Genomic DNA, 19809 nt, shown 5'->3' on the forward strand with positions numbered 1-19809 from the left:
GGTGCAGCTTTCGGTGGGGTGAAGTGGAAGGAATGATTGTCGAAGAAGTTTGTGTCAAGGCCAACGTTTGATCCGAGCCAGGATCAGGCTTCGTGAAACGGATCGCTCTTGCAACTTTCGGACCGCACCTTGCCGACACATTGGCAACCACCCCGTACAAGGATCTTCTCCTCACCAGGGAAGCTGGTGTGGACATGCCTCGCTACTCTCCTTCGGCGTTGGACCAGATGAAGACCGGTCCATTGACCCGTCAAATGTAAAATACTCGAGCACCGACATCCGGTAATGGCTGGGCTTTCCATAGACCACGGACTTGCAAAGTGGGAGAAAGCCCACCGCTGCATCCATGCCTCTACGCCACCGTACTACGCGAGAGGACTGACTTCGACCTCCAATTTCGCGCCTGTGGAATGGAGTCGTCATTGAAGCGGACCTCGTCGCCCAAAGACCGATCCAAGACCAGTCGCGCGCGCATAGCGCATCCGTTGCACACCGGAAGCTCTCAAATTGGGCAGTGCTCCTGCGTGGTTTAGCTCTGCACACTACCTGCAAGCATCCTCGCGACTCTCTAGCTGCGACGCGAGATCTGAGATGGCCATCCGATGGCCCTCGGCCAATTAAGAAAGATGGAGCAGGCGGCCCTCTCTTCCAGAGGCGGAGCAGCTCATGAAGAGGCTGAGGAGGATGTTTCAGGCTATGTCTGACCATCTCACTTGCGGGGCAGCGAATTCGCTCGAGGAGATCTCTTCAAGACGGCAGAGATGGTTGATCTTCGTTCCGGCCCGCGATTTGATCTTCACGCAAACCTCGAAGCAGGAACATCCATATATCTCAAGAGTCAAAACATGCACTACATCTGAGACTGTCAGGCCTGCTGAAGAGTGCTATGGTGTTACCCACTAGGATCGGAAATCGAACTCACTCGATAGCCGAGTCCCGAGTGAACCCACATCCCTTCATTACATCAGCCCAGATCTTCAAAGTGAAGAAATAAGTGGGTGATTGTAAAAAGGGTATCGGCGAGCTAAGACACCCATCCACATTGCGCGATCAGTATGATCAAGACCTTGCCTGGCCCGCTGTAGTGCCTCGATGGCTACCCTAAGGAGACCAAACTCCGATGGTCTCGGGCGCAGAAAGGACTTGGCGGCTATGGTGTCAGTTACCTTGATGCAATGATCAATCTCGACATTGCATAACTTCCGTTCTAAGCGATCCCATGATCAGCGTTGACGGGCAAACACCATCTCTTACAGCCATAGATTGCTGCATGACCTTTTGCAAGAATTACTCGGAGCACTCTACTTTCGACAGCTACAACAAATCCGCCGACACTTCCCTTGCACCGAGTGCCCATCGACATGTGCCAACATATCAGAGTCCAATACGCATGCAGACATGTGCGCTACTGCGTGCTGTCCTGGTGTAAGTCCAAGCCCAACAACAGCCTGAGTCTGCAACGTCAGCTGACCGTCTCAGGTTCAAGGTACACAAGACAACAACGGCGATGTCCGTTGAAGATTCGGCGGCGAGAAACCATATCATGTCAACGATGTGGTATGCAATTCATGTGGCTTCGTGTTTGCATTTCTGATTCCAACAATAGGCGACTGCTGGGATACAAATTCCTTGACAGCGCGGAAGTGTTGTCTACTCAGCGGGTATTGAACTCTTCTCAGGCGTTTGGGGGAGAGTCATTGAACACGAGTATTCATGGAGAGAATAAGAGGAACCTGCAGGTCGGGTGTGATGAAACGTTTCAGATGTTACAAGACAACATGATGTAAGATAAACTTCGTTCGGCTGCATACCAATCACAATGTCAGCCAGACTACGTCCGGCCATATACCATAACCAATATCAGCCTTTCCTTCACCTCATTGTCCTCCTGGACCTCATTCTCGAGCCTCCACGACATCCGAAGCCTCCGCGGCCGCCACGCCCACATTCTCCGCGACTGACCGCGTATGTCTTGAAAGTGGCAGTCAAACCCTTCTCCTCGTCGGGCTCAGCAACATACCAAGGCGGCCTTCCAAGCCTGACCCGGTCTTCCGGCACCACCAGATTTCGATCCGCAGAGCCCTCATATTGGCAGACAAGAGGGCAAGTAGAGTCGGTAGCCTGGTAGGAAATGCTGCAGGTAAGAGGTTCGCGGTTTTCGAGAAGAGGCGAACCTGAACCCTCAAGATAAATTTCAGGGTCGCCCTCATCGCGAAAGGGTTCGACGGCCACTTCACCGAAATCAGACACCAGGACACCAGTCTCAGTCAGCTCGAAGAAAAGTGCTGCGTCCTCTTCATCAAAGGCAACTCCGCTTCGTGTAGCTTTGTCGGTACCAGTTCGCAAGTATTGGTCATCCTCGTTCGCGATGGCAAAAGTAGGCACAACATAGGTGGTGGTGGCATCTGCGGTGACCGTAGAGGTAACCTGTGCACCTAAGTCAGCGAATGAGTCGGACCTTTTCGAATCATCTGAACGTACGGAGACTGTAGATTTCGCTTCTTTGGTAACCTTGACAGTCGATGTTACTGTGGTGGTTTGAGGCTTGACTGAAGCACACTTGCACGCGGAAGTAAGCTGCGCAGACTTGGTATAGCTGGCAAAGCAGGACGGCTTGTGCACAGTATTCGGGCCATATCCTTTGGGTGCGTTGGCATCGCGCTTGATCTTGGCCTCCGGATCTGGTGTCTCGTCGCCGCCGTCGGTAGGTTCATCGTCAATGGGTGGCGTTGTGGCCGGAGCAGCGCAAGATACAGTGCTCGTGACAACGCTCGCCGGCTTTGTGATTGTAGCAACAACTGTGGTTTTGGTTGTGGTGCAATACACAGTCGATTTCTTGGTCGTAGTGCTCTTGGGGACCTTGAGCAGCGAAGAGCAGTACGCGGTCACTGACGCTTTTGCCTTGTTGCCGGAGCATTTCTTGTTGAAATTTGAGCAAAGGTATGACGGCGGATTATTGTTCCTGGCGATCAACTCTGGTGCGGGAGCAGGACCATTGGCAGCTCCAACGCCAGCGACTGTTGCGAAGAGGAGTGCCTTGAACATCTTGCGTGCTGAATAAACGCGGAAAGTCGGGTGCAACCTCCATCAGCTCTCGACGGGCACAGGCCGTAGATGTACTGTCATGTCTGCATGTTCTTGGAAGCGGTCTCGCCAATGGCACCCCATGCGGTTGAAGCCTCCAAATCACGGCGGCGCCGCAAAGGCGTCGCCTTGCCTGGATGTTTCTTAGCAGAACGCGCTATAAGCTGATGTGGCTCAGCCACAGCCCTCGAATAGGCATGAGCACGGTGCAGTCCAGCCGGATGCAGAATGATCATGCCAGAGCCACGTGCAAACGCCTCACAGTAGCCAAAAGTCAAAGTTGGAGAAGTCCAGACTCCAGACATCACGCCACCGAGACGTTAAGAGTTGGGGCGCTCTCGAACGTCTCTAGTTTCAGAAACATGGCAGACACCACTTGCCTGTTGAATCAATCAGATGCATCGCAGGCCCGAAAAGACGTGAATGAAATTCTCGGAGCAATGGTGACAAGAGGAAGGAGGAAGCGCGAAGTTGGGGGAAGACGCCAAGACCCGGCGGGATCCGCTAATCAATATTTGATGGCTTGCGATCTCCTTCGCAGTGAAGTACACCTTCCGCATCCACTGCGCGTGGACAGTACTCCAACTCGCACAGCTGAGTTCGACACAGCTTGCCATAGACATCGACTGGCCGCAAACCACCTTCCTACGGGACTGCCCTCGCCGTACCTACCGGGTCGTGCCGCAAGATGAAGCAGAAGATCGGTGGGCGAATCACGACACACGCAAAGAGCGGAACAGAGCGGCGATTGCTCCTCAACAGAGCATGAACAGAGCACGCATTGAGCTGAGATCGCTTGTCAAGCGAGCTCTGATTGAGCTTGCCTACAACACTCCTCCTTGTGCGACCACAAGCAGGGCTGAGTTTGCGAATCGACACAGCCTCGCTTGTCCAGAGTGGTGTTCGGGATGTATTATATGCAAGGGCAGAGGTTGCCCCGACCTGCAACGCTCATAAGCTTTCAACACTCGCTCAGTGGCCATAGCAGCTGACATGCCAGCGATATTGACGTCGACCAAGCAGGTACACACGGAGACTGTGATCCAGGAACTTGACGTGCTCGAAAGCCCAAGAACCCGCCGTAGACGGGAGACGAGTGCAGATAGGAACCACCGCCATTACGATGACTTGCGCGTGACATTTGAGAAAACCATCAAGGGCCGCTACCGCAATGGTTCCGCAATCTACGATAAAGTTGGAGTTCTGCTCATCACTTGGCAGGACGATGATATGAATGTGTGGACGAAGGAAGTTCGGGATCTTGCAGCCGTCTTTCAGAAAACATTCTCCTTCGAGGTGGAGCACTATCGCATTCCGACGGAAAGAGCAGTTACTGGAGTCAATGCTAAAGTCGCCGACTTTGCCCATCGTTATGATAGCTCCGAATGCCTGGGCATAGTTTACTACGCAGGTCATGGCGCTGGAGATGATCAAGGCCGCCTCAGCCTGTACGCTAGAGCCAGGGAGAACCACGACGGACATGTTCACGTCCCATTCGACGATATCACTTACCACTTGCACCGATGTGACGCCGATATTTTGGTCATCACGGATTGTTGTCATGCCGCTCTTGCATTCGGCCAAGCAGAGGTCGGCAAGCGCAGATTCGAGATCATTACTGCAACTGGGCCAGGACAAGATGCCGATGCACCCACTGGGACGAAGTCTTTCACCAAAATCTTGTGCGCGGCGCTGGAAGAACTGGCGCCCGAGCCGACCGGATTCACGACGTCCAAGCTCTACCGCAATGTTTACCACAAAGCAGATGCGAGTCGCAAGCCTTTCCTCTTCGACCAAAGTATTCATGACTGGGGCAGGATCTGGATACAGCCACTGGGCGACAGTTGCGACATCGTTCGCGATGAGTGGAAGCCATCAGCTCAGGGCGACGCTTGTGTTCACTTGGAATTGCGGATGCGTGCGAAGCCGAAGCTGAAGACCATGAACGATCTCGCGCGTGAACTGCAGTTCTTACCGCATGTCAAAGAGGTGACATTCAGAAAGATGCACGCTCCTCGGCTCGAGATCGAGGGATTCATGACAGGGGTTACCCAAGCGATGAAAATTCGGCCCCTAATCAAGAGGCTGCGCAAACGCTTAGAGGAAAAGAGAGTTGCTGAAGGGCGTGACAGAATGGGCGTGAAAACGCCGCCGCCAGATCCCAGCCATTCGCCATTACTGTACAATTGGAACGAATCCTTCAAAGATGCCCACGATCCGAACGACGAAGGTGTCAGTGAGGCGCAAGAGAATGGTGCGGGACCTAGCCACTCGCGCAATCCATCGATAGAAGTGCATGGCCCTGTCACCGCACGGCCTCAGCCTCATGTGGATGAATTAATTGGTACTGAGCCGCCAGTCTCTGCTTGCTATGAGGCCGCAAACGTGGCGGATTTGCCATCTCTTACCACGATAAATGGAAGTTTGATCTGAGTCAGGCACAGATCATCGAAGGTGGCGACGCAAACAACTCAGCTTGCTTATATTGCGCGACAGTACACTGCATGTTGTGCTTTGGACCCTGTAGCTAGCTACCTTACTCTGCATATTCCAGTTTAGGAACGCGATAACATCTCGGCCAACGATAAAACGACTCTTCATCGCACCTTTTGCTCCTTTCAGACGGGTGATCATGTCTGCAAACACAGATACGAAGGTGAGCGCGGTCAGCACGAAAAGCGTGCAACGCTAACAGGGACGAGTCTGCGCATTTGGCGCCACCTGAGCAGGACATCAAGGATGATAGCTCAGACTGGGAATCGCCTGACGAGAACGAGAAGGACAAGGCGCCCGACAAAAGATCCGTGCAGAAAGGGGTGAAGAATAAGGCTAAGGCTTGTCACGCCAACAATTAGTGCTGCCGGGCTCTCGCTGACCATCACAAGCCTGATCCATTGTATCACAGAAACGAAAAGGTCGGCCTACTGGAAGATCGTGGCCCAGGCAAGAAGTGGAAAGTGACCCAAGTCCACTACTCAAATAACACTTACGATCTGCTTCACGACGATGGCAAGACTGTGAAGCTACGAGTGCCGGAGGGAAAAATAGAATAGGGCAGTAATTGTTTCGATCCAAATCGGGCATACGAGTGCGATTCTGCGATCTCTTCTCAGCTCACGTTGCGCTGTGCGTCATGATAAGCCGCTCAGTTGGCGAGGAAATCTTGCCGGAGGTCTTTGTGGAGGGAACGGCTACCATCAGCTCGCATTGTGGCAACAGCTAAGCGTGGTTACACAACATGTACCATGTATCAACTGTGCCCCCGTTGTGCCCGTGACAGCCACTTCGTAACCGAGCTGCGCTACACTGCCTCTGTGTGCAACCACACTGAGGGCACGAGCAGAAGGCCTCACTTCGCGCAGGCTTTGAATAACAGCTTTTGGGTCCCAACAAAGCTATCTGACAACAGCATAATCCACCCACACACGCGCACGTGCCAAGAGTTATTATCGGAGTTGACACTATTCCAAGATGCCTAAACCTCAATCTCGAAGCGAGTCACCTTCAGTATCGCCCACTTCGACAGTGCTCGGGAACGGACAAGAGCCGTCTGCAGTGATCGGAGCTGCATCTGAGCACGATGTAACAAGCACGCACACAACCTCAAGCCACTCCTCTCAAGGCTCTGTGGATCTGGAATCGCAATCAGCGACAACAAGAAGACCAAGCGTCATCAACGTCCTCCGCAAATTCAGCTCAACCTTCTCCGATCAAATCCCACCTCACTGGAAACCCAATCACATCAACGAGAAACGTGACACTCGATCACTGGAAGACTATCCGAAGGGCTTCCCTCGATTCGCAGCATGGATGAACTGCGATGAGAATTTCCTTATGACTAGACGGTATGGCTGGCTTCACAACCGCGTAATGCTATATCGGCAATCCGAACTTCGTCAACTGGAGATCAAACTTCAGTTATGCGATGAAGGCGACGAGGAGTCCAAGGATCCTGCGTTGGTTGATCATCGCATGTTTGCCCGAGGAGATTCGGGCGAATATAGGAAGGAGCTCATTCAGCAAATTGACGAGAAGTTGGAGCAGTATGGTAAGACTTTGACAAGCTTGCGCCTGATCGTCCATGCATTCGATCTGAAGCAGCCTTCTGACAATATAACAGACAGCATAGTAAGGCGGGTCAAAGAAATGTCCTCACTGCCAAAAGCCACAAGGAGGAATTATACATCTGTATGCAACCACATCGACAAGCACGCTCCGATCGCGCAACGAGAGCAAGACGTCTTCATGAACGACTCGGACTTCGTAGCCCTGGTCGAGCAGCATGAGACCAAGTCCTTCGATGGGTTTGTCGAAGACATTCTGACCCTTCTACCTTGTAAACGAGTGACACAGGTATCAACCCTTCCCTCCCCACATGCACCACCATAACACCCTCCTCTCTCTTCTTTTCACCCTCTCAAAACTGTCATCTGACACTGGAAACAGTTCTTCTTCTCCAACGCTGAGCAACGCGCCACCAGCACGGACGAAAACCTCTTCCTCTACGACAAACGACGCATCGACGTCTTCATCCGCCTAATCATGACATGCCTCGCAGTCGGACTCCTCCTTGCCCCCGTCGTGGTGCTATTTCGAGAACAAGACAGCGGAACAGTCAAGATCGTCGTGATTTTAGTATTTACGCTCTTCTTCAGTCTGGCACTGAGCTTGGCCACAAGAGCGAGACGAGCAGAAGTGTTTGCTGCGACTGCTGCGTGAGTATCTCTGTTCATTGCTCACATTCGGATCGTGGTTGGATGGAGAGTGTCGACTGGAGTCTGGCATTGCCGAAATCAAAAATTGTATGCTGCTAACGCTGTGGACTGCCTAGCTACTGTGCTGTTCTGGTCGTCTTTCTCGGAAACTTCATACCTGGAAATTCTGCTGTGCTTTCATCATGATTGCGGAATAGAAGCCTCGAAGACAGAAGTGAGATGTTGGAAAGCCCGGTTGCATCCAGGACTTCGAGCTTTGAGTTCAGGTTCACTCGATCTGAATCACCAGTATTATACTGAGACGGCGAATTGATGGCTTCGATTGAGCGTCCAAAGCAGAGGAGCTTCGAAGCGGCCAGCTGAGTATGATTCTTTCCAACTCGGAGCAGAATCAGGTCAACATCGACTGGATGTCTTGCTTGAGAAGGGGAGACTGTATCGGTCAAGACTCATAATTTCCGAGAACTCATACAAGCCTAAAAGGCAACCAAGACACCGGCATATGTAACTTGTAAATGGAGAACCTACAACACAGCATATTTATACCGCCTCCCTGAATTGACCAAATACCTCTCCATCACCCTTCCACCTCCCGCACCTTGAGTCTCAAAAACTTCCTCCCCTCTCCATCAACAGCATATTTCCCCCCAATTCCCTTCTCCCCACCGGCCCCCACCCCCAAAGGTTCCGCCATGTAACCCCCATTTGGCACCATACCCTCATCATCAACAATTTCCGTCTCGAATCTCCCCCAGAGTCCCACCATTGTAGCTTTCATGTCCAGTATCGCGAGGTTCGATCCAACACACATCCGTCCTCCGGAGCCAAAAGCCCAGAAATGGCGGAGCATTTCGATCTTCTTTGGGTCGTCGAGGGAGCGTAGTTGATATGATGATGGGTTTGACGGGTCAGAAGAAGTGTCCAGAGGGTCGAGCCAGCGTTCTGGGAGCCATGAGTCTGGAGATGGGAAGACGCTGGGGATGCGGTGGAGCGAGTAGGCGTGTGCTTGGACGCGGACTCCTGGTGGGATGTTGGGGTATGCGGTGCCGGTCCCAGGGTCACCGAGAACGGTGAGGCATCCTTCCGGTGTCATGCGAGGCTGTTGACCTGGAATGGCCGCGTGTAGTCGAAGAGTCTCCAAGAGGATTGCATGCAGGACTGGAAGACTGTCAATGGCCTTGGCGTCGAGACTTCCTTCCAGTGTGGAGATCTCTGCGCGGAGGAGTTTCTGCCAGGTCGTGTTGGCTGGCTTGCTGAGCTCCCATGCAAGCCAGGTGAGAGTGATGCTCGAAGTGTCGAACCCGGCGAGTGTGTGATCCAGCAGCTCCGATGCGATTTCCAATTTCAGCTCATCCACCACATCCTCGTACTTTCTTTCTTTCTCCGTCAGCCTCTCGGCTTCATCTTTCTTCAGCTTCTCCTTCACCAAAGCCTTCTCCAACTGCACATAAACCGTCGGAACATCCTCCACAGCCACATGATCCTGTCCGTCACGATCCATCACCTTCCTCGTCTCCCTCGCCCTTTCCACCAACCCAATCAACCAATTCTCAAGCCCAACATTTGCCTCCCCAACCCAACTCGGCACAATCAACCACTTCAGCCCAATCCTCTCCAGAAGTCTCGTCACTCTAGCCAATTCTTGGGGCCAGAATGTATATTTCTGCCGTGCCTTAAAATCATGAAACAACTGGATCCCCTCCTCCTCCTCCTCTCTTACAAATTTGGTTCCATTTTTCAAACCAAAAATATACCCCGCCACAAAATCCATCGTGACAGCGCAGAAAATATCATAAAATTCAATTCCCTGCCCACCATGCTTCTCATCTTCCACAATCTCATCTCTCACCCGTTCGCGGAGTTCTCCCACCAAAATTTCCGTCTGCTTCGTCAAACTCGCACTCCCACTCAACGCACTCCTCGCATAAACCCCACTAACCATCCTCTTCCGTCTCGAATGCTCTCCATGTCCACTCATCGCAAACATGGGTTCAACTCCATAATTTGAAAACACATTCTTATACCAAGTGCCTTTTTCCATGCCTTTGAGGTAGACTGTTCGGAGGCCGCCATCGACGCAGTTTACGGAGATTTCTGAGGGTGCGAGACGGATGACGGGGCCATAGAGGGTGTGGAGATGATGGATGTGGGGTGTGTCGGTTTGTGCGAGGCGGTGGGAGAGGATGTAGAGGCTTGAGATTGGGGAAGACCAGTGGGCGTTTGGGATGCGGGAGAGAGGGGAGAGGAAGGTCGGGTGGATAATGTATTTGTAGAAGAGGGCGAGAAGGAGGGCGGAGAGGGCAAGAGTGGGGATAAGTGGGAGAGACATTGGTCGCTGACTGTCTTGGGGATTGTTGAGTGTTGCTGGGTCTTCTTGATGCAGTGTGATAGATGCTGCTTTTCTTGCTGGACTTGGTCTTTGAAATACCAGAGGGAAATTCGAAGGCCAGTGCCGAGGGTATTTTATACACCTCTGCCTTCCTTTAGATGCCACGCCTCGGAGCAACACTTGTTCAAAGCATCGCCCAACCGAACTCAAGTTATGACTGTTTTCTCTGATGTGCGGTATCCGTGTATTGCAGTTGCAGGCGCTTGTAGTTCTTCTAATGTTGAGTTGAGGCGAGAAGCGTCTTCCAAGAGAAGCCAACGAGCGGTGTGGTCATCAAATCGAATAGTCTGTGCCCTAATGTTAAGTCTACACGAGAAATGATCGCTAATGTTAAGAACAGGCGCAGACACGAGAAGCTGTGACGCCCAAGCAAGGACAGATAAGATAGGCCGGTACACAAAGGTAAAGCATCGATTGGGCAATCCGATCCGATACTGCATAACCCAGCGCGGGGTTTCTGGAGGTGGTGAATGACGCGGAATGGCGCGTGCTAGTCACGTCTTTTGTGGTTTTATGCTTGTTGTTTCGCGTGTTGGTGAAGTGTAACAACGGTAACTAGGGCTGGGCGGTGTTGAGGCAACAGGAAGCTTATGACAACGACTTCGCCGCATCGAAAGCTCCTTCTCGGTCCCCAGAGCGGCCTCTACCCTAATTTCCGCTCCGAGGTATACCAACGACGTGTCCTGGTGAACGAGACCAAGTGCAGCTGATGTGGTGAAAAGTGTGTCGGGTGGCCATTTCACCGACGGATTGACGCACGCCGCAGCTCACCTCCACAATCGGCCCTGGGTGGTGGCACTTTCTTCCTCCTCCGGCGACACAAACATTCCCGTTCCCCGCGACCTGGACGTATTCAATCGATACACCCACCGCGCTCCTTATTCCACATGGCGCCGACGTGACGACTGCACTCCGCAATCACGTCCCTGTCGCAGCATCTGCCGTTGTCGCCGACCGAAGTGACTGCAGCGGCCCGCCAAAGAAGCAGCCAGCATTTTGCCAAACAGCTTTCATCATCGGCCGCGCTGTCACGCTGACTGACAAACCGCACTGTCTTTTCCCGTTGCCCTCGTGAAGCACTTGTCTGCTTCACCACAACCCACCCTGGCTTCGTCGCAGAAAAAGCGCAAGCTCGCTCCCTTCGCCGCTGCCAGGCCGACGACTGTCTCTTCCTCCAACGACGATCGCTCTTCGTCACCTACCCGTTCGCCCACTGCTGACGCCGTTGAGCAACAACACCCACCTCAGACTCTGCACACAGGCACTTCTGGCCTTTTCGAACAACTCGACGTCCGATCTTCACCCCCGCGGTTCATCCCTCCGCACTTGCACGACGAAGTTCTGCCGAGTCGCGAGCAGCCGCTGCTGGAAGGAGGACCTTCTTCGCCGTCTTCACTTGGGGAAAGAGCGAGCAGTCCCAGTGCTGCCCTTGCTGAGGTCACAATTGGAGGTGCGGCGGATGAGAGGATGGAAGAGAGGGCGGTGGTGAGTCCTGGGCGGACGATTGGTGGGGGCAGGTCTATGAGTCCGGCAAAGCGCACTGCTGAAGAAATGGAGGGCGCGAAGAAGCAAACGACGTCTAGTGCTGTTGTCACTGCGGCGGATGCGGCACCTGCTTCGGTCAACGCTGCGCCTCCGTCGCCTGGGAGTTTCCCGAAGGAAGGGGAAGAGACAGGGCAAGCATCCGACTTTGATGTCGCGATGACGGAGATGCAAGAGAGCAGTGCAGGAAAGGTGCAGAGCACAAACGGGTCGACATCTGCAGATGATGAAGAGCTGCCTCCGTATTCGAAAGAAGACCAGGGCGTGCATGCAAAGGGTGCGGATGCATATACAACGGAGCAGATCACGCAGCAGGTCGACCACGTCAGGACTTTGGCAGCACGTGCGCCTGCAGAGGGCGATGTGGGAGTTTGCATCTCTAACAAGTGGCTCGTCCGAGTCTTGTCCCGAACTGCAGAGGGCCTTCAGAACAAGGAGTATCCCAAGGAAGCGCGAGAAGGACCAGTTGGACCTCTCGACAATTCGGATATCGTCCCCGAGGGCGGATTTGAAGAACCGCATCTGCACGACGCGCACGGAAAGCACTTCATTCCATTGAGACCTGGCCTCAGACCTGACGACGAGTTTACAATCCTGCCTGCATCTGCCTATGGAGACATTGCCGCGAATTACGGGTCGACCTCTGGCCAAATAGCAATCTACAGATACGCACACAACACTGCGGATGCAGACGCGGCGGGCGAAAACGTTCAATACGAGCTCTATCCTCCGATCGTCACTATTCGAAAAGTGCAACAGCCGGACGCGGAAGAACAGGAGAAGCCAAAGCAAAAGCCTGGAGCGACTGCCACTGAAGCACTAAAAGCCCGACGGGAAGGCAGAGAGAAATTTGGCCAAAAACACGAAACTGACGCTCTGCGCATTGTCAGCTCGCGGTCCGAAAAGTATAAGAGCTTTTTGACGCGCGCGAAGAATGCTGCGGGCATACCCATAGCGACGAAGGTCAAAGTGTGGCGTTTGAAGGATCCTGCGCAAGTAGCAGTCGATCAGCCTAACACCACATCTTCAGGCGCCATGGCCATCACTCCTCCTGCCTCACGCTCCGCTTCGCCAGCAAAGTCTGTATTGCCAAAGCTCGTGCTTCCACCTGAAGACTTCAAGAAGATGGAGGTTGGCACCGAGCTCGAACAGGTACCACTCGCTGATCAGACGCACAACGACAATTTCAATGGCAGATCGACCATGAACACTGCTGGTTTCTTTGAAGATTCAACAATGCTTCTTGAGGAGCAGATTGGGGGTCCTGCAGGCGGCGAGTTCCAATCAGACTCCAAGAAGGGCGTGCTGAGTGTGGTCAACAAGAACCTCGGTTCCAAAGCAACTACAGCCAACAACTCCAGAGCGAGCAGCCCTGCGCCCGGAGGCATGATGACTCGAGGGCGAGCGCTGAAAAATGGAAAGACGCGTGGTACTGTTGGACTTCAAAATCTCGGCAACACTTGCTACATGAACTCGGCGTTGCAGTGCATAAGAAGTGTCGAAGAGCTCGCCATTTACTTCATGCTGAAGAGCTACAAGCCGGAAATCAACAACGACAACCCACTGGGCTATCATGGCGCCATGGCCAATGCGTACCACACTGTGATCCAAGGAATCTATGGCAACAACACCGGCGGATCATTCTCACCTAGGGAGTTCAAGAATACACTCGGTCGGCATCAGCCCATGTTCTCGGGTTATGGGCAACAAGACTCGCAAGAGTTCCTCAGTTTCCTGGTTGACGCCATTCACGAGGACTTAAACCGCATCCACAAGAAGCCATATGTGGAGAACCCAGACTCCGAAGACAGCAAAGTCCATGATCCATCGTATATTCACGAGTTGGGAGAGCAGTACCGAACCAACCATAAGAAGCGAAATGATTCCATCGCTATGGACCTGTTCAGTGGATTCTACAAGAACAAGATGGAGTGTCCTGAGTGTGACAAAGTCAGCATCACATTTGACCCGTACTCATTGGTGACCGTGCAACTGCCAATGGAGATCGCCTTCCAGCACGATATCACCTACATTCCTCTCCGAGGCAGACCCGTCCTACATCACATCGATATTGACAAGAATGCTTCCATCAAGACCCTCAAGGAGTCACTAGCGAAGAAGCACCCTGGAGCGGATGCGAATCGCATGTGGATGGTCGAAATCTACCAGCATAAGGTCTACAAGATCTTCGACGACGGCAGCAGCTTATCCGAACACAGCATCACAGGCAATGATAACATCTTTGTCTACGAGCTGGAGCAAGTGCCGAAGAACCCTGCAAGGAAGTCATATCATTATGGGAATGCAGTCAATGCGGTGCCCACTGATGGCATGGATGCTCCTCAAGCGGAGGTGTTCTCTGTCCCGGTCTTTCAGCGAACACCCGACAGGAGTCTCACGTCGTATTCACTCGCGAATTATCCGCTCTACATCACGGTCTCACGCGAAGAAGCGAAGGACTATGACATTGTGTTGAAGAAGGTGCTCGCTGCAGTTGCCAATACGACCAGCCGACAGATTCTCAAGGAGTTCGAGGAAGATCCTGGCGCGAGCCGTGTCGAAGAAGTTGAGGACGAGGATCAGGACCAGAATGGCTCAGAGGAATCAGTGGGTGTTAGCGACCATTCTGCACAATCTGAGGAAGGCTATGTTAAGGTGTCGCTCGACCAGCACAGCCACGATGCAATGATGACGAATGGGACGACTGTGGACGAGACCGAGAAAGCGAGTGAAGTCTACATCCCGACCAACTACATGGATCCCAATTACTATGTATCACCCGCGCTGCGACACCAGCTCTTCGACCTCAAGTTCGGACAAGGCAAAGGTGGCATGCACTGCTCCGATGGGATGCAAAGTGGTGTGAAAGAAGACACTATCCGTCCCATGTTCTCACGTGTCAAGCGATCTTCTAGGAGATCTTCGATGCATTCCTCCAGTTCGTCAGCAGGGTCCACGCCAGGTACACCTTCCACAGACGGCCAGGCTGATGAAGAGAGCGTTGCAGTCAGCAATGGTTTCGAAGGCGATGAGCCAGATATCACTTTAGGCGATGCCGACGCTGCCACTCCGCTTTCCGAGTCCGTCATCGAGGATAGTAGCGACGATGAGACAGCCGGAGGTGATATTATCATGGAACCAAGCGAGGTCACTGCCACATCACGCAAAGGCCGACGGAAGAAGAACCGAGGCAAGAAGCAGAAAGGCAAGAAGCGTGGCGCCAACCAGAACGGAGTCGGAACGACAAGCAAGAAAGGCAAGCCTCGAGCAGGTCTTCCAGCGATCAGCAATGGTAGTAGTGGGCTCTTCGGCAGCAAACAGGCCGATGATGACGACAATCCGTACTATATTCGGCTCGGCGAAGGCATCGTGCTGGACTGGAAGGCTGAAGGTTTCGACAGCTTGTATGGCGGAAGTGCAAATGTTGAGAAAGATTTGCGAGGCCACGCAACTTGCGATGACAATGGGCGACGCGGTATCAAAGTATTCGAAGATCCTGAGCAGGACGCAAAGAAAGCCAAGCGCGAGCTGCGGAAGAAGAAAGGCGTTCTGCTAGATGATTGTTTTGACGTGACAAGTCGACCTGAGGTGCTTTCGGAAGACAATGCCTGGTACTGCAATCGATGCAAGGAACTCCGGCGAGCCACGAAGACACTGGAGATCTGGACTTTACCCGACATCCTCGTGGTACATTTGAAGCGTTTTGGCGGCAATCGCTCGTTCAGAGACAAGATTGACCTCTTTGTCGATTACCCCATCACCGGTCTGGATATGAATGAGAGAGTCGGCCGCAAGGAGGACGGCAAGGATTACACTTATGATCTCTTTGCTGTGGACAATCACTACGGAGGTCTTGGTGGTGGACACTACACTGCCATGGCCAAGAACTTCTACGACGGCGAGTGGTATGATTATAATGACTCCATGACCAGCAAGATTGGCGGTGAAGATCGTGTCCACTCTGCCGCCGCTTACCTTCTCTTCTATCGCCGACGTTCTGACCAACCTCTTGGACCTGAATACCTCCAGAACCTCGTCAACGAATATCGCAATCCTGCTGCGCCTGCCGAGGAAGCAGAAGACGAGGAATCGGGGGAAGGCAAGCTCGGCGGCCGAACTCTCTCTGGCTCGGGGTCGTCGAGCGGCTTGGCCGGAGCAGGAGCCGGGGCGAACAAGAACAACAGCAGCCAGAGGGGACTTCTAAGCGCCGATGGTGGGATTGGAGCCGCAGCAGAGGGGCGTCTGATAACGAGGACAACGGGGACGAAGGGTAATGCGGCCACGACTGCTTCTGGTTTCAACCTCAGCCGCGACGCTGGATGGAGCTTTGATGCCATTGACGGCGATGACGGCGCTGATGCAGACGCCGCTGACAGCTTCCTCCAGAGCGTTGGCGCTGCTAGTGACGGCGCTGATAGCGTCTCTGGGCAGGTGGGCGACGACGACGACGATTCGGGAATGGATATGGATGTCGGGCACCCCACGTTGCAGAGCCTTGCAGCTGGTGAAGAGGACCTTTATGGATCTTCTGGTGACGCAGGCAGAAACACTCCTGCACGCGACGTGCACTTTGATGCGACCCATGGGATTTCCCTGACTGATGACGATATGGGTGACGATGACACGATGGCAGATGAGATTCATCTCGAATCTGATGATGGCATGGAATTGGAGGAGATTGGGAGGGGAACGACGAAGGGCACTTCAGAACATCACGAAACGCCGGACTTGTACGATTAGGGATCGCGGCTGGCGGATGGTGTGGTTTCTGCGGAGGAACGTGATGACCTTGCTGCGCTGTTTGGGAATGACCTCGCGGCTGAGCTGATGAGATATGGTGAGGTCGGTGTGCAGGAGCGAGATGAGGGCAGAGATCGAAAGCAGAAGATACATTCTGGTCCGCCGAGACGCGTGGATAGTGCGCGTGAGGAGGGGCTTTACAGCTAGAGAGAAGGGCATAGTTCGTTTGCCTGCTTCATCGATACGATACCATGTATAGTCGATGAGGAATGTTAGCATTTTTGCTCAATGAGGTTTGGGCTCAGGTCTTGTGAAGAGCGGGCTTTGATAAGGTATAATCGTTCCGAATCTAGATCTCTCTTAGTCCCCATCTGCAGCGCCGCGGGGTTGTGCTTGCACTCTCCTCGAGCCCATACTGTATATCCAGCATAACCTAGTCCTGGATAGATATCGAGATTTACTGGTAAGAGCACCCCGGTGCACCGGAGATAAAGTCATCGCCGCCTGGCACCTCCAACCACGGCTTTTGATGCCGAAAGCTATGCCAACCTAATTCCTGGACCAGTGCGTGCAAGTCGTTTCACTTTCATGCAAAACTAGAATCAAATTCAAAAGATCCGTGTAGAAAGAGATAGCTATAGGAGTGTAGACACAGGTCTATGGGTTCGAAGTTCGACCGAATCGCGCACTATAACAGTAACGATGTCGGAGATTATGCGGGTATCTGCTGCGATGGAGATAAGTTTCTTGCCGCCTAGCACGACCAAGCACGGCTTTCAATGCCGAAAGTCATGCCAACGTCGGGAAATTGGTATGGCAACCTTTTTCCTCTTCATAATGCTCATGAAGTCAACAGCATGAAGTCCGATACAACGTGATAGTCAGCAGGAAGAGCGACACCGCATACTGCCACGAAACGTGGTACGCATGTCGCTGGTGGTGGTCTAGAAATTGCCTCGGTCGCATCGCTCTTGGCGTCGGCAGCCTATGCCAACAATCGATTATTCAGCAGGGCGTGGTGTCTCAAACGCATAGAGGCTGATAGCCGGACAACAGGAAACGTTGGAGCTGCAAGTCTGCGCAAGTCCGAGCCGCCAGTCGATAGAGCAACACATCTTAGCAAGAATGTCGCTTTCCGTTCGGTATGTTCCACTCCACTCATTGGTGCAAAATCGTGTCAGCTAATTCATCCTATAGGGGGGTGTGCCATTTCCGATCGCGACATGCTGCGTCTACCGCGAAACGATTTCAAAGCGGCGTCGCGCCCTTGGCCGCAGATTTCAGCTCTTTAAAGGGCTCAACTGGACACAAACCAAATTGGAAGCCGGCTCAACCCATCTCAGTCACGACACCTCCGAAACCTGACTGGAAATATGGAGGTGGTGCCAATGACAATGGTGTTTCGCTGCGTGCAAAGCACGTTGAAATCGATCCTTTTGCCAAAGGTCGACCCATGTTTCACAACTACTCGCTCCTTATCTCTGGCATCGTGCCCCGGCCAGTTGGCTTCGTTAGCACGTTGTCGAAGGAGGGCAAGCCAAACCTGGCCCCGTTCAGCTATTTCCAAGTAGTCGATCACGACCCTCCCGTTTTCACCATCGGATTCTCTGGAAGAAGCAGTGCGTCAAAAGACACACTAAGGAACTTGCAAGAAACCGGAGAGTGCACTATCAACACAGTTTCTGAGCACATGGTCGAGGCTGTAAATGCTGCGTCTATAGATGCACCTCGTGGTGTCTCGGAATGGGATCTTTCGGGTCTGCACCAGGCTCCTTCCACGATGGTTAAGCCTTCGCGTGTGCAAGAATCAGTGTTCTCTGTCGAAGGGAGGCTTAGCGAAGTGGTGGATTTCAGATTATCAAGAAATCCAGTCGGTGCGCATGGCAAGCTGGCGATCATTGAAGGGATCAACTTTTGGGTCAGAGCTGATGCGATTGACTCCAAAGGTAGTCACATTGATCTTGAAGTACTGAGGCCAGTTGGGCAGCTTGGTGGAGTAAGCTATGCTCGAATGTCGGAAATGTTTGAGCTTCCGAGAAGCACTTGGAAGAAAGATTATGAGGATCATGACACTGGACTACGTAAGATGTTTGGTGACCGAAGTACGACGAAGGACTGATAGCTTACGAACATAATGGTCGTGGTTGTGGAGTGCTTGACGCGGGTGCCTCTGCAGCTGTGTGGGTTTTCGCTACTGGTTAGAACCTTGACGGAGCTCAGCTGGGAAAGCATACGGCGCGGAAACCTTAGCATCGAAGACTGCGGTAGGTACTAAATCTCTGTCTCCTTCCAGGCGCCCCTGCGAACATTTGGCAGTGAAGTCGACCGGAACATCTTTGGTGCGGCGCGACGTTCGGCGGACAGAAGCGCCGCGTCACCACATTGTTCTTTCCAACAACGGCTTCGGAAGGTGCAGTCTGAAATGGAGACAGCTAAAACTACAGCCGATACTAACGGCAACGTACAGCTTACTGCGCCGACTCGATTCAGCGTGGGCTCCTAACATCCTATGGAGCAAAAACGTCGTGGTATCATTGGACTTCTCTTAGGACTTGTCTTAACAACGCCTATGGTCCTGGATATTCCACCAGATTCTCGCTTCAAAGGATGGCACTCGAAAAGCTAACACCCGGCAGGCACAGATTGCAAGTACATTGCATGAACCGAATCGAAGAAACAGCTACGCTGCTCAGTGTGACCATGCATTCCTCCTGGGCCATTGATTATCTTCAGCAAATATTCACTCGTCGACTCGGTGTTGCAAACGTTGCAACATACGCCAAAAGCCGGCGTCTACCCTTGTTCAGCACCCATCGACATGGAAAAAGCTGCGCTGCTTTGCATATTCGATTCAGATAGTCCGCATGTACCGCCCTGTGGCTTGCAATATCGCCTCGCCGGAAAGCTCCATGCTGCTCACATTGATGTCAAAACCTTATCCGCGAGCTTACCAGTCTTGGAAGGTCGGGTGTGATTGCGTTAGCTCGTGGCTTGCTCAGGCCACCCAATTTGACAAAATCTCACCCATTTCGTTCATTCAACTTCTCTGGAAGCCACAGCCCATTGCTATATTACGTTCGACAAATCCAAACAGTAGTGCGGATTGGCGCACGCAAATATGTTCACGGCGAGACCTGAATACTCATTGCATTGGGAACGGCGGCAATGAAACCTACGCCAGGACTAACGGTGCTAATCCCGCGCCCCACGTTGTGAATGGGCGCCACATTTGATACTTTGGACTAGCTTGTACTGAATCGGCCGGAGGGCCGCAGGCCTGGTCGGCCACGATTCCATAAAGAGGCTTTCACTCCCCGCGGTCTCAGGCGCGCTTCTCAC

The 19809-nt window shown here is 52.9% G+C and overlaps 7 protein-coding genes across 7 annotated transcripts; 5 read left to right on the forward strand and 2 right to left on the reverse strand.

Moving 5' to 3' along the window:
- Positions 1-1872: 1872 nt before the first annotated feature.
- On the reverse strand, positions 1873-3045 carry RHO25_009817 (uncharacterized protein; the record flags this gene model as incomplete). The annotated part of the gene is made up of 2 exons (XM_023601344.2): positions 1873-2427; positions 2482-3045. 2 exons carry the CDS (start codon positions 3043-3045, stop codon positions 1873-1875), a joined length of 1119 nt encoding a protein of 372 aa, XP_023453743.1.
- Positions 3046-4077: 1032 nt separating this feature from the next.
- Positions 4078-5517, forward strand: RHO25_009818 (uncharacterized protein; the record flags this gene model as incomplete). The annotated part of the gene is made up of 1 exon (XM_023601345.1): positions 4078-5517. The coding sequence occupies one exon, from the start codon at positions 4078-4080 to the stop codon at positions 5515-5517; it is 1440 nt and encodes a 479-aa protein (XP_023453742.1).
- A 199-nt stretch (positions 5518-5716) lies between these two features.
- Positions 5717-6137, forward strand: RHO25_009819 (uncharacterized protein; the record flags this gene model as incomplete). The annotated part of the gene is made up of 3 exons (XM_023601346.1): positions 5717-5740; positions 5787-5900; positions 5970-6137. 3 exons carry the CDS (start codon positions 5717-5719, stop codon positions 6135-6137), a joined length of 306 nt encoding a protein of 101 aa, XP_023453741.1.
- A 418-nt stretch (positions 6138-6555) lies between these two features.
- RHO25_009820 (uncharacterized protein) lies at positions 6556-7803 on the forward strand (the record flags this gene model as incomplete). The annotated part of the gene is made up of 3 exons (XM_023601347.1): positions 6556-7132; positions 7205-7437; positions 7531-7803. 3 exons carry the CDS (start codon positions 6556-6558, stop codon positions 7801-7803), a joined length of 1083 nt encoding a protein of 360 aa, XP_023453740.1.
- Positions 7804-8376: 573 nt separating this feature from the next.
- Positions 8377-10128, reverse strand: RHO25_009821 (uncharacterized protein; the record flags this gene model as incomplete). Its single annotated transcript, XM_023601348.2, has 1 exon — positions 8377-10128. One exon carries the CDS (start codon positions 10126-10128, stop codon positions 8377-8379), a length of 1752 nt encoding a protein of 583 aa, XP_023453739.1.
- A 1581-nt stretch (positions 10129-11709) lies between these two features.
- RHO25_009822 (uncharacterized protein) lies at positions 11710-16470 on the forward strand (the record flags this gene model as incomplete). Its single annotated transcript, XM_023601349.2, has 1 exon — positions 11710-16470. The coding sequence occupies one exon, from the start codon at positions 11710-11712 to the stop codon at positions 16468-16470; it is 4761 nt and encodes a 1586-aa protein (XP_023453738.2).
- Positions 16471-17595: 1125 nt separating this feature from the next.
- On the forward strand, positions 17596-18589 carry RHO25_009823 (uncharacterized protein; the record flags this gene model as incomplete). The annotated part of the gene is made up of 2 exons (XM_023601350.2): positions 17596-17612; positions 17668-18589. The coding sequence occupies 2 exons, from the start codon at positions 17596-17598 to the stop codon at positions 18587-18589; spliced, it is 939 nt and encodes a 312-aa protein (XP_023453737.1).
- Between the last annotated feature and the right edge of the window lie 1220 nt (positions 18590-19809).

This window comes from Cercospora beticola, chromosome 6, assembly GCF_033473495.1.
Source record: "Cercospora beticola chromosome 6, complete sequence".
Lineage (NCBI taxonomy): Eukaryota > Fungi > Ascomycota > Dothideomycetes > Mycosphaerellales > Mycosphaerellaceae > Cercospora > Cercospora beticola.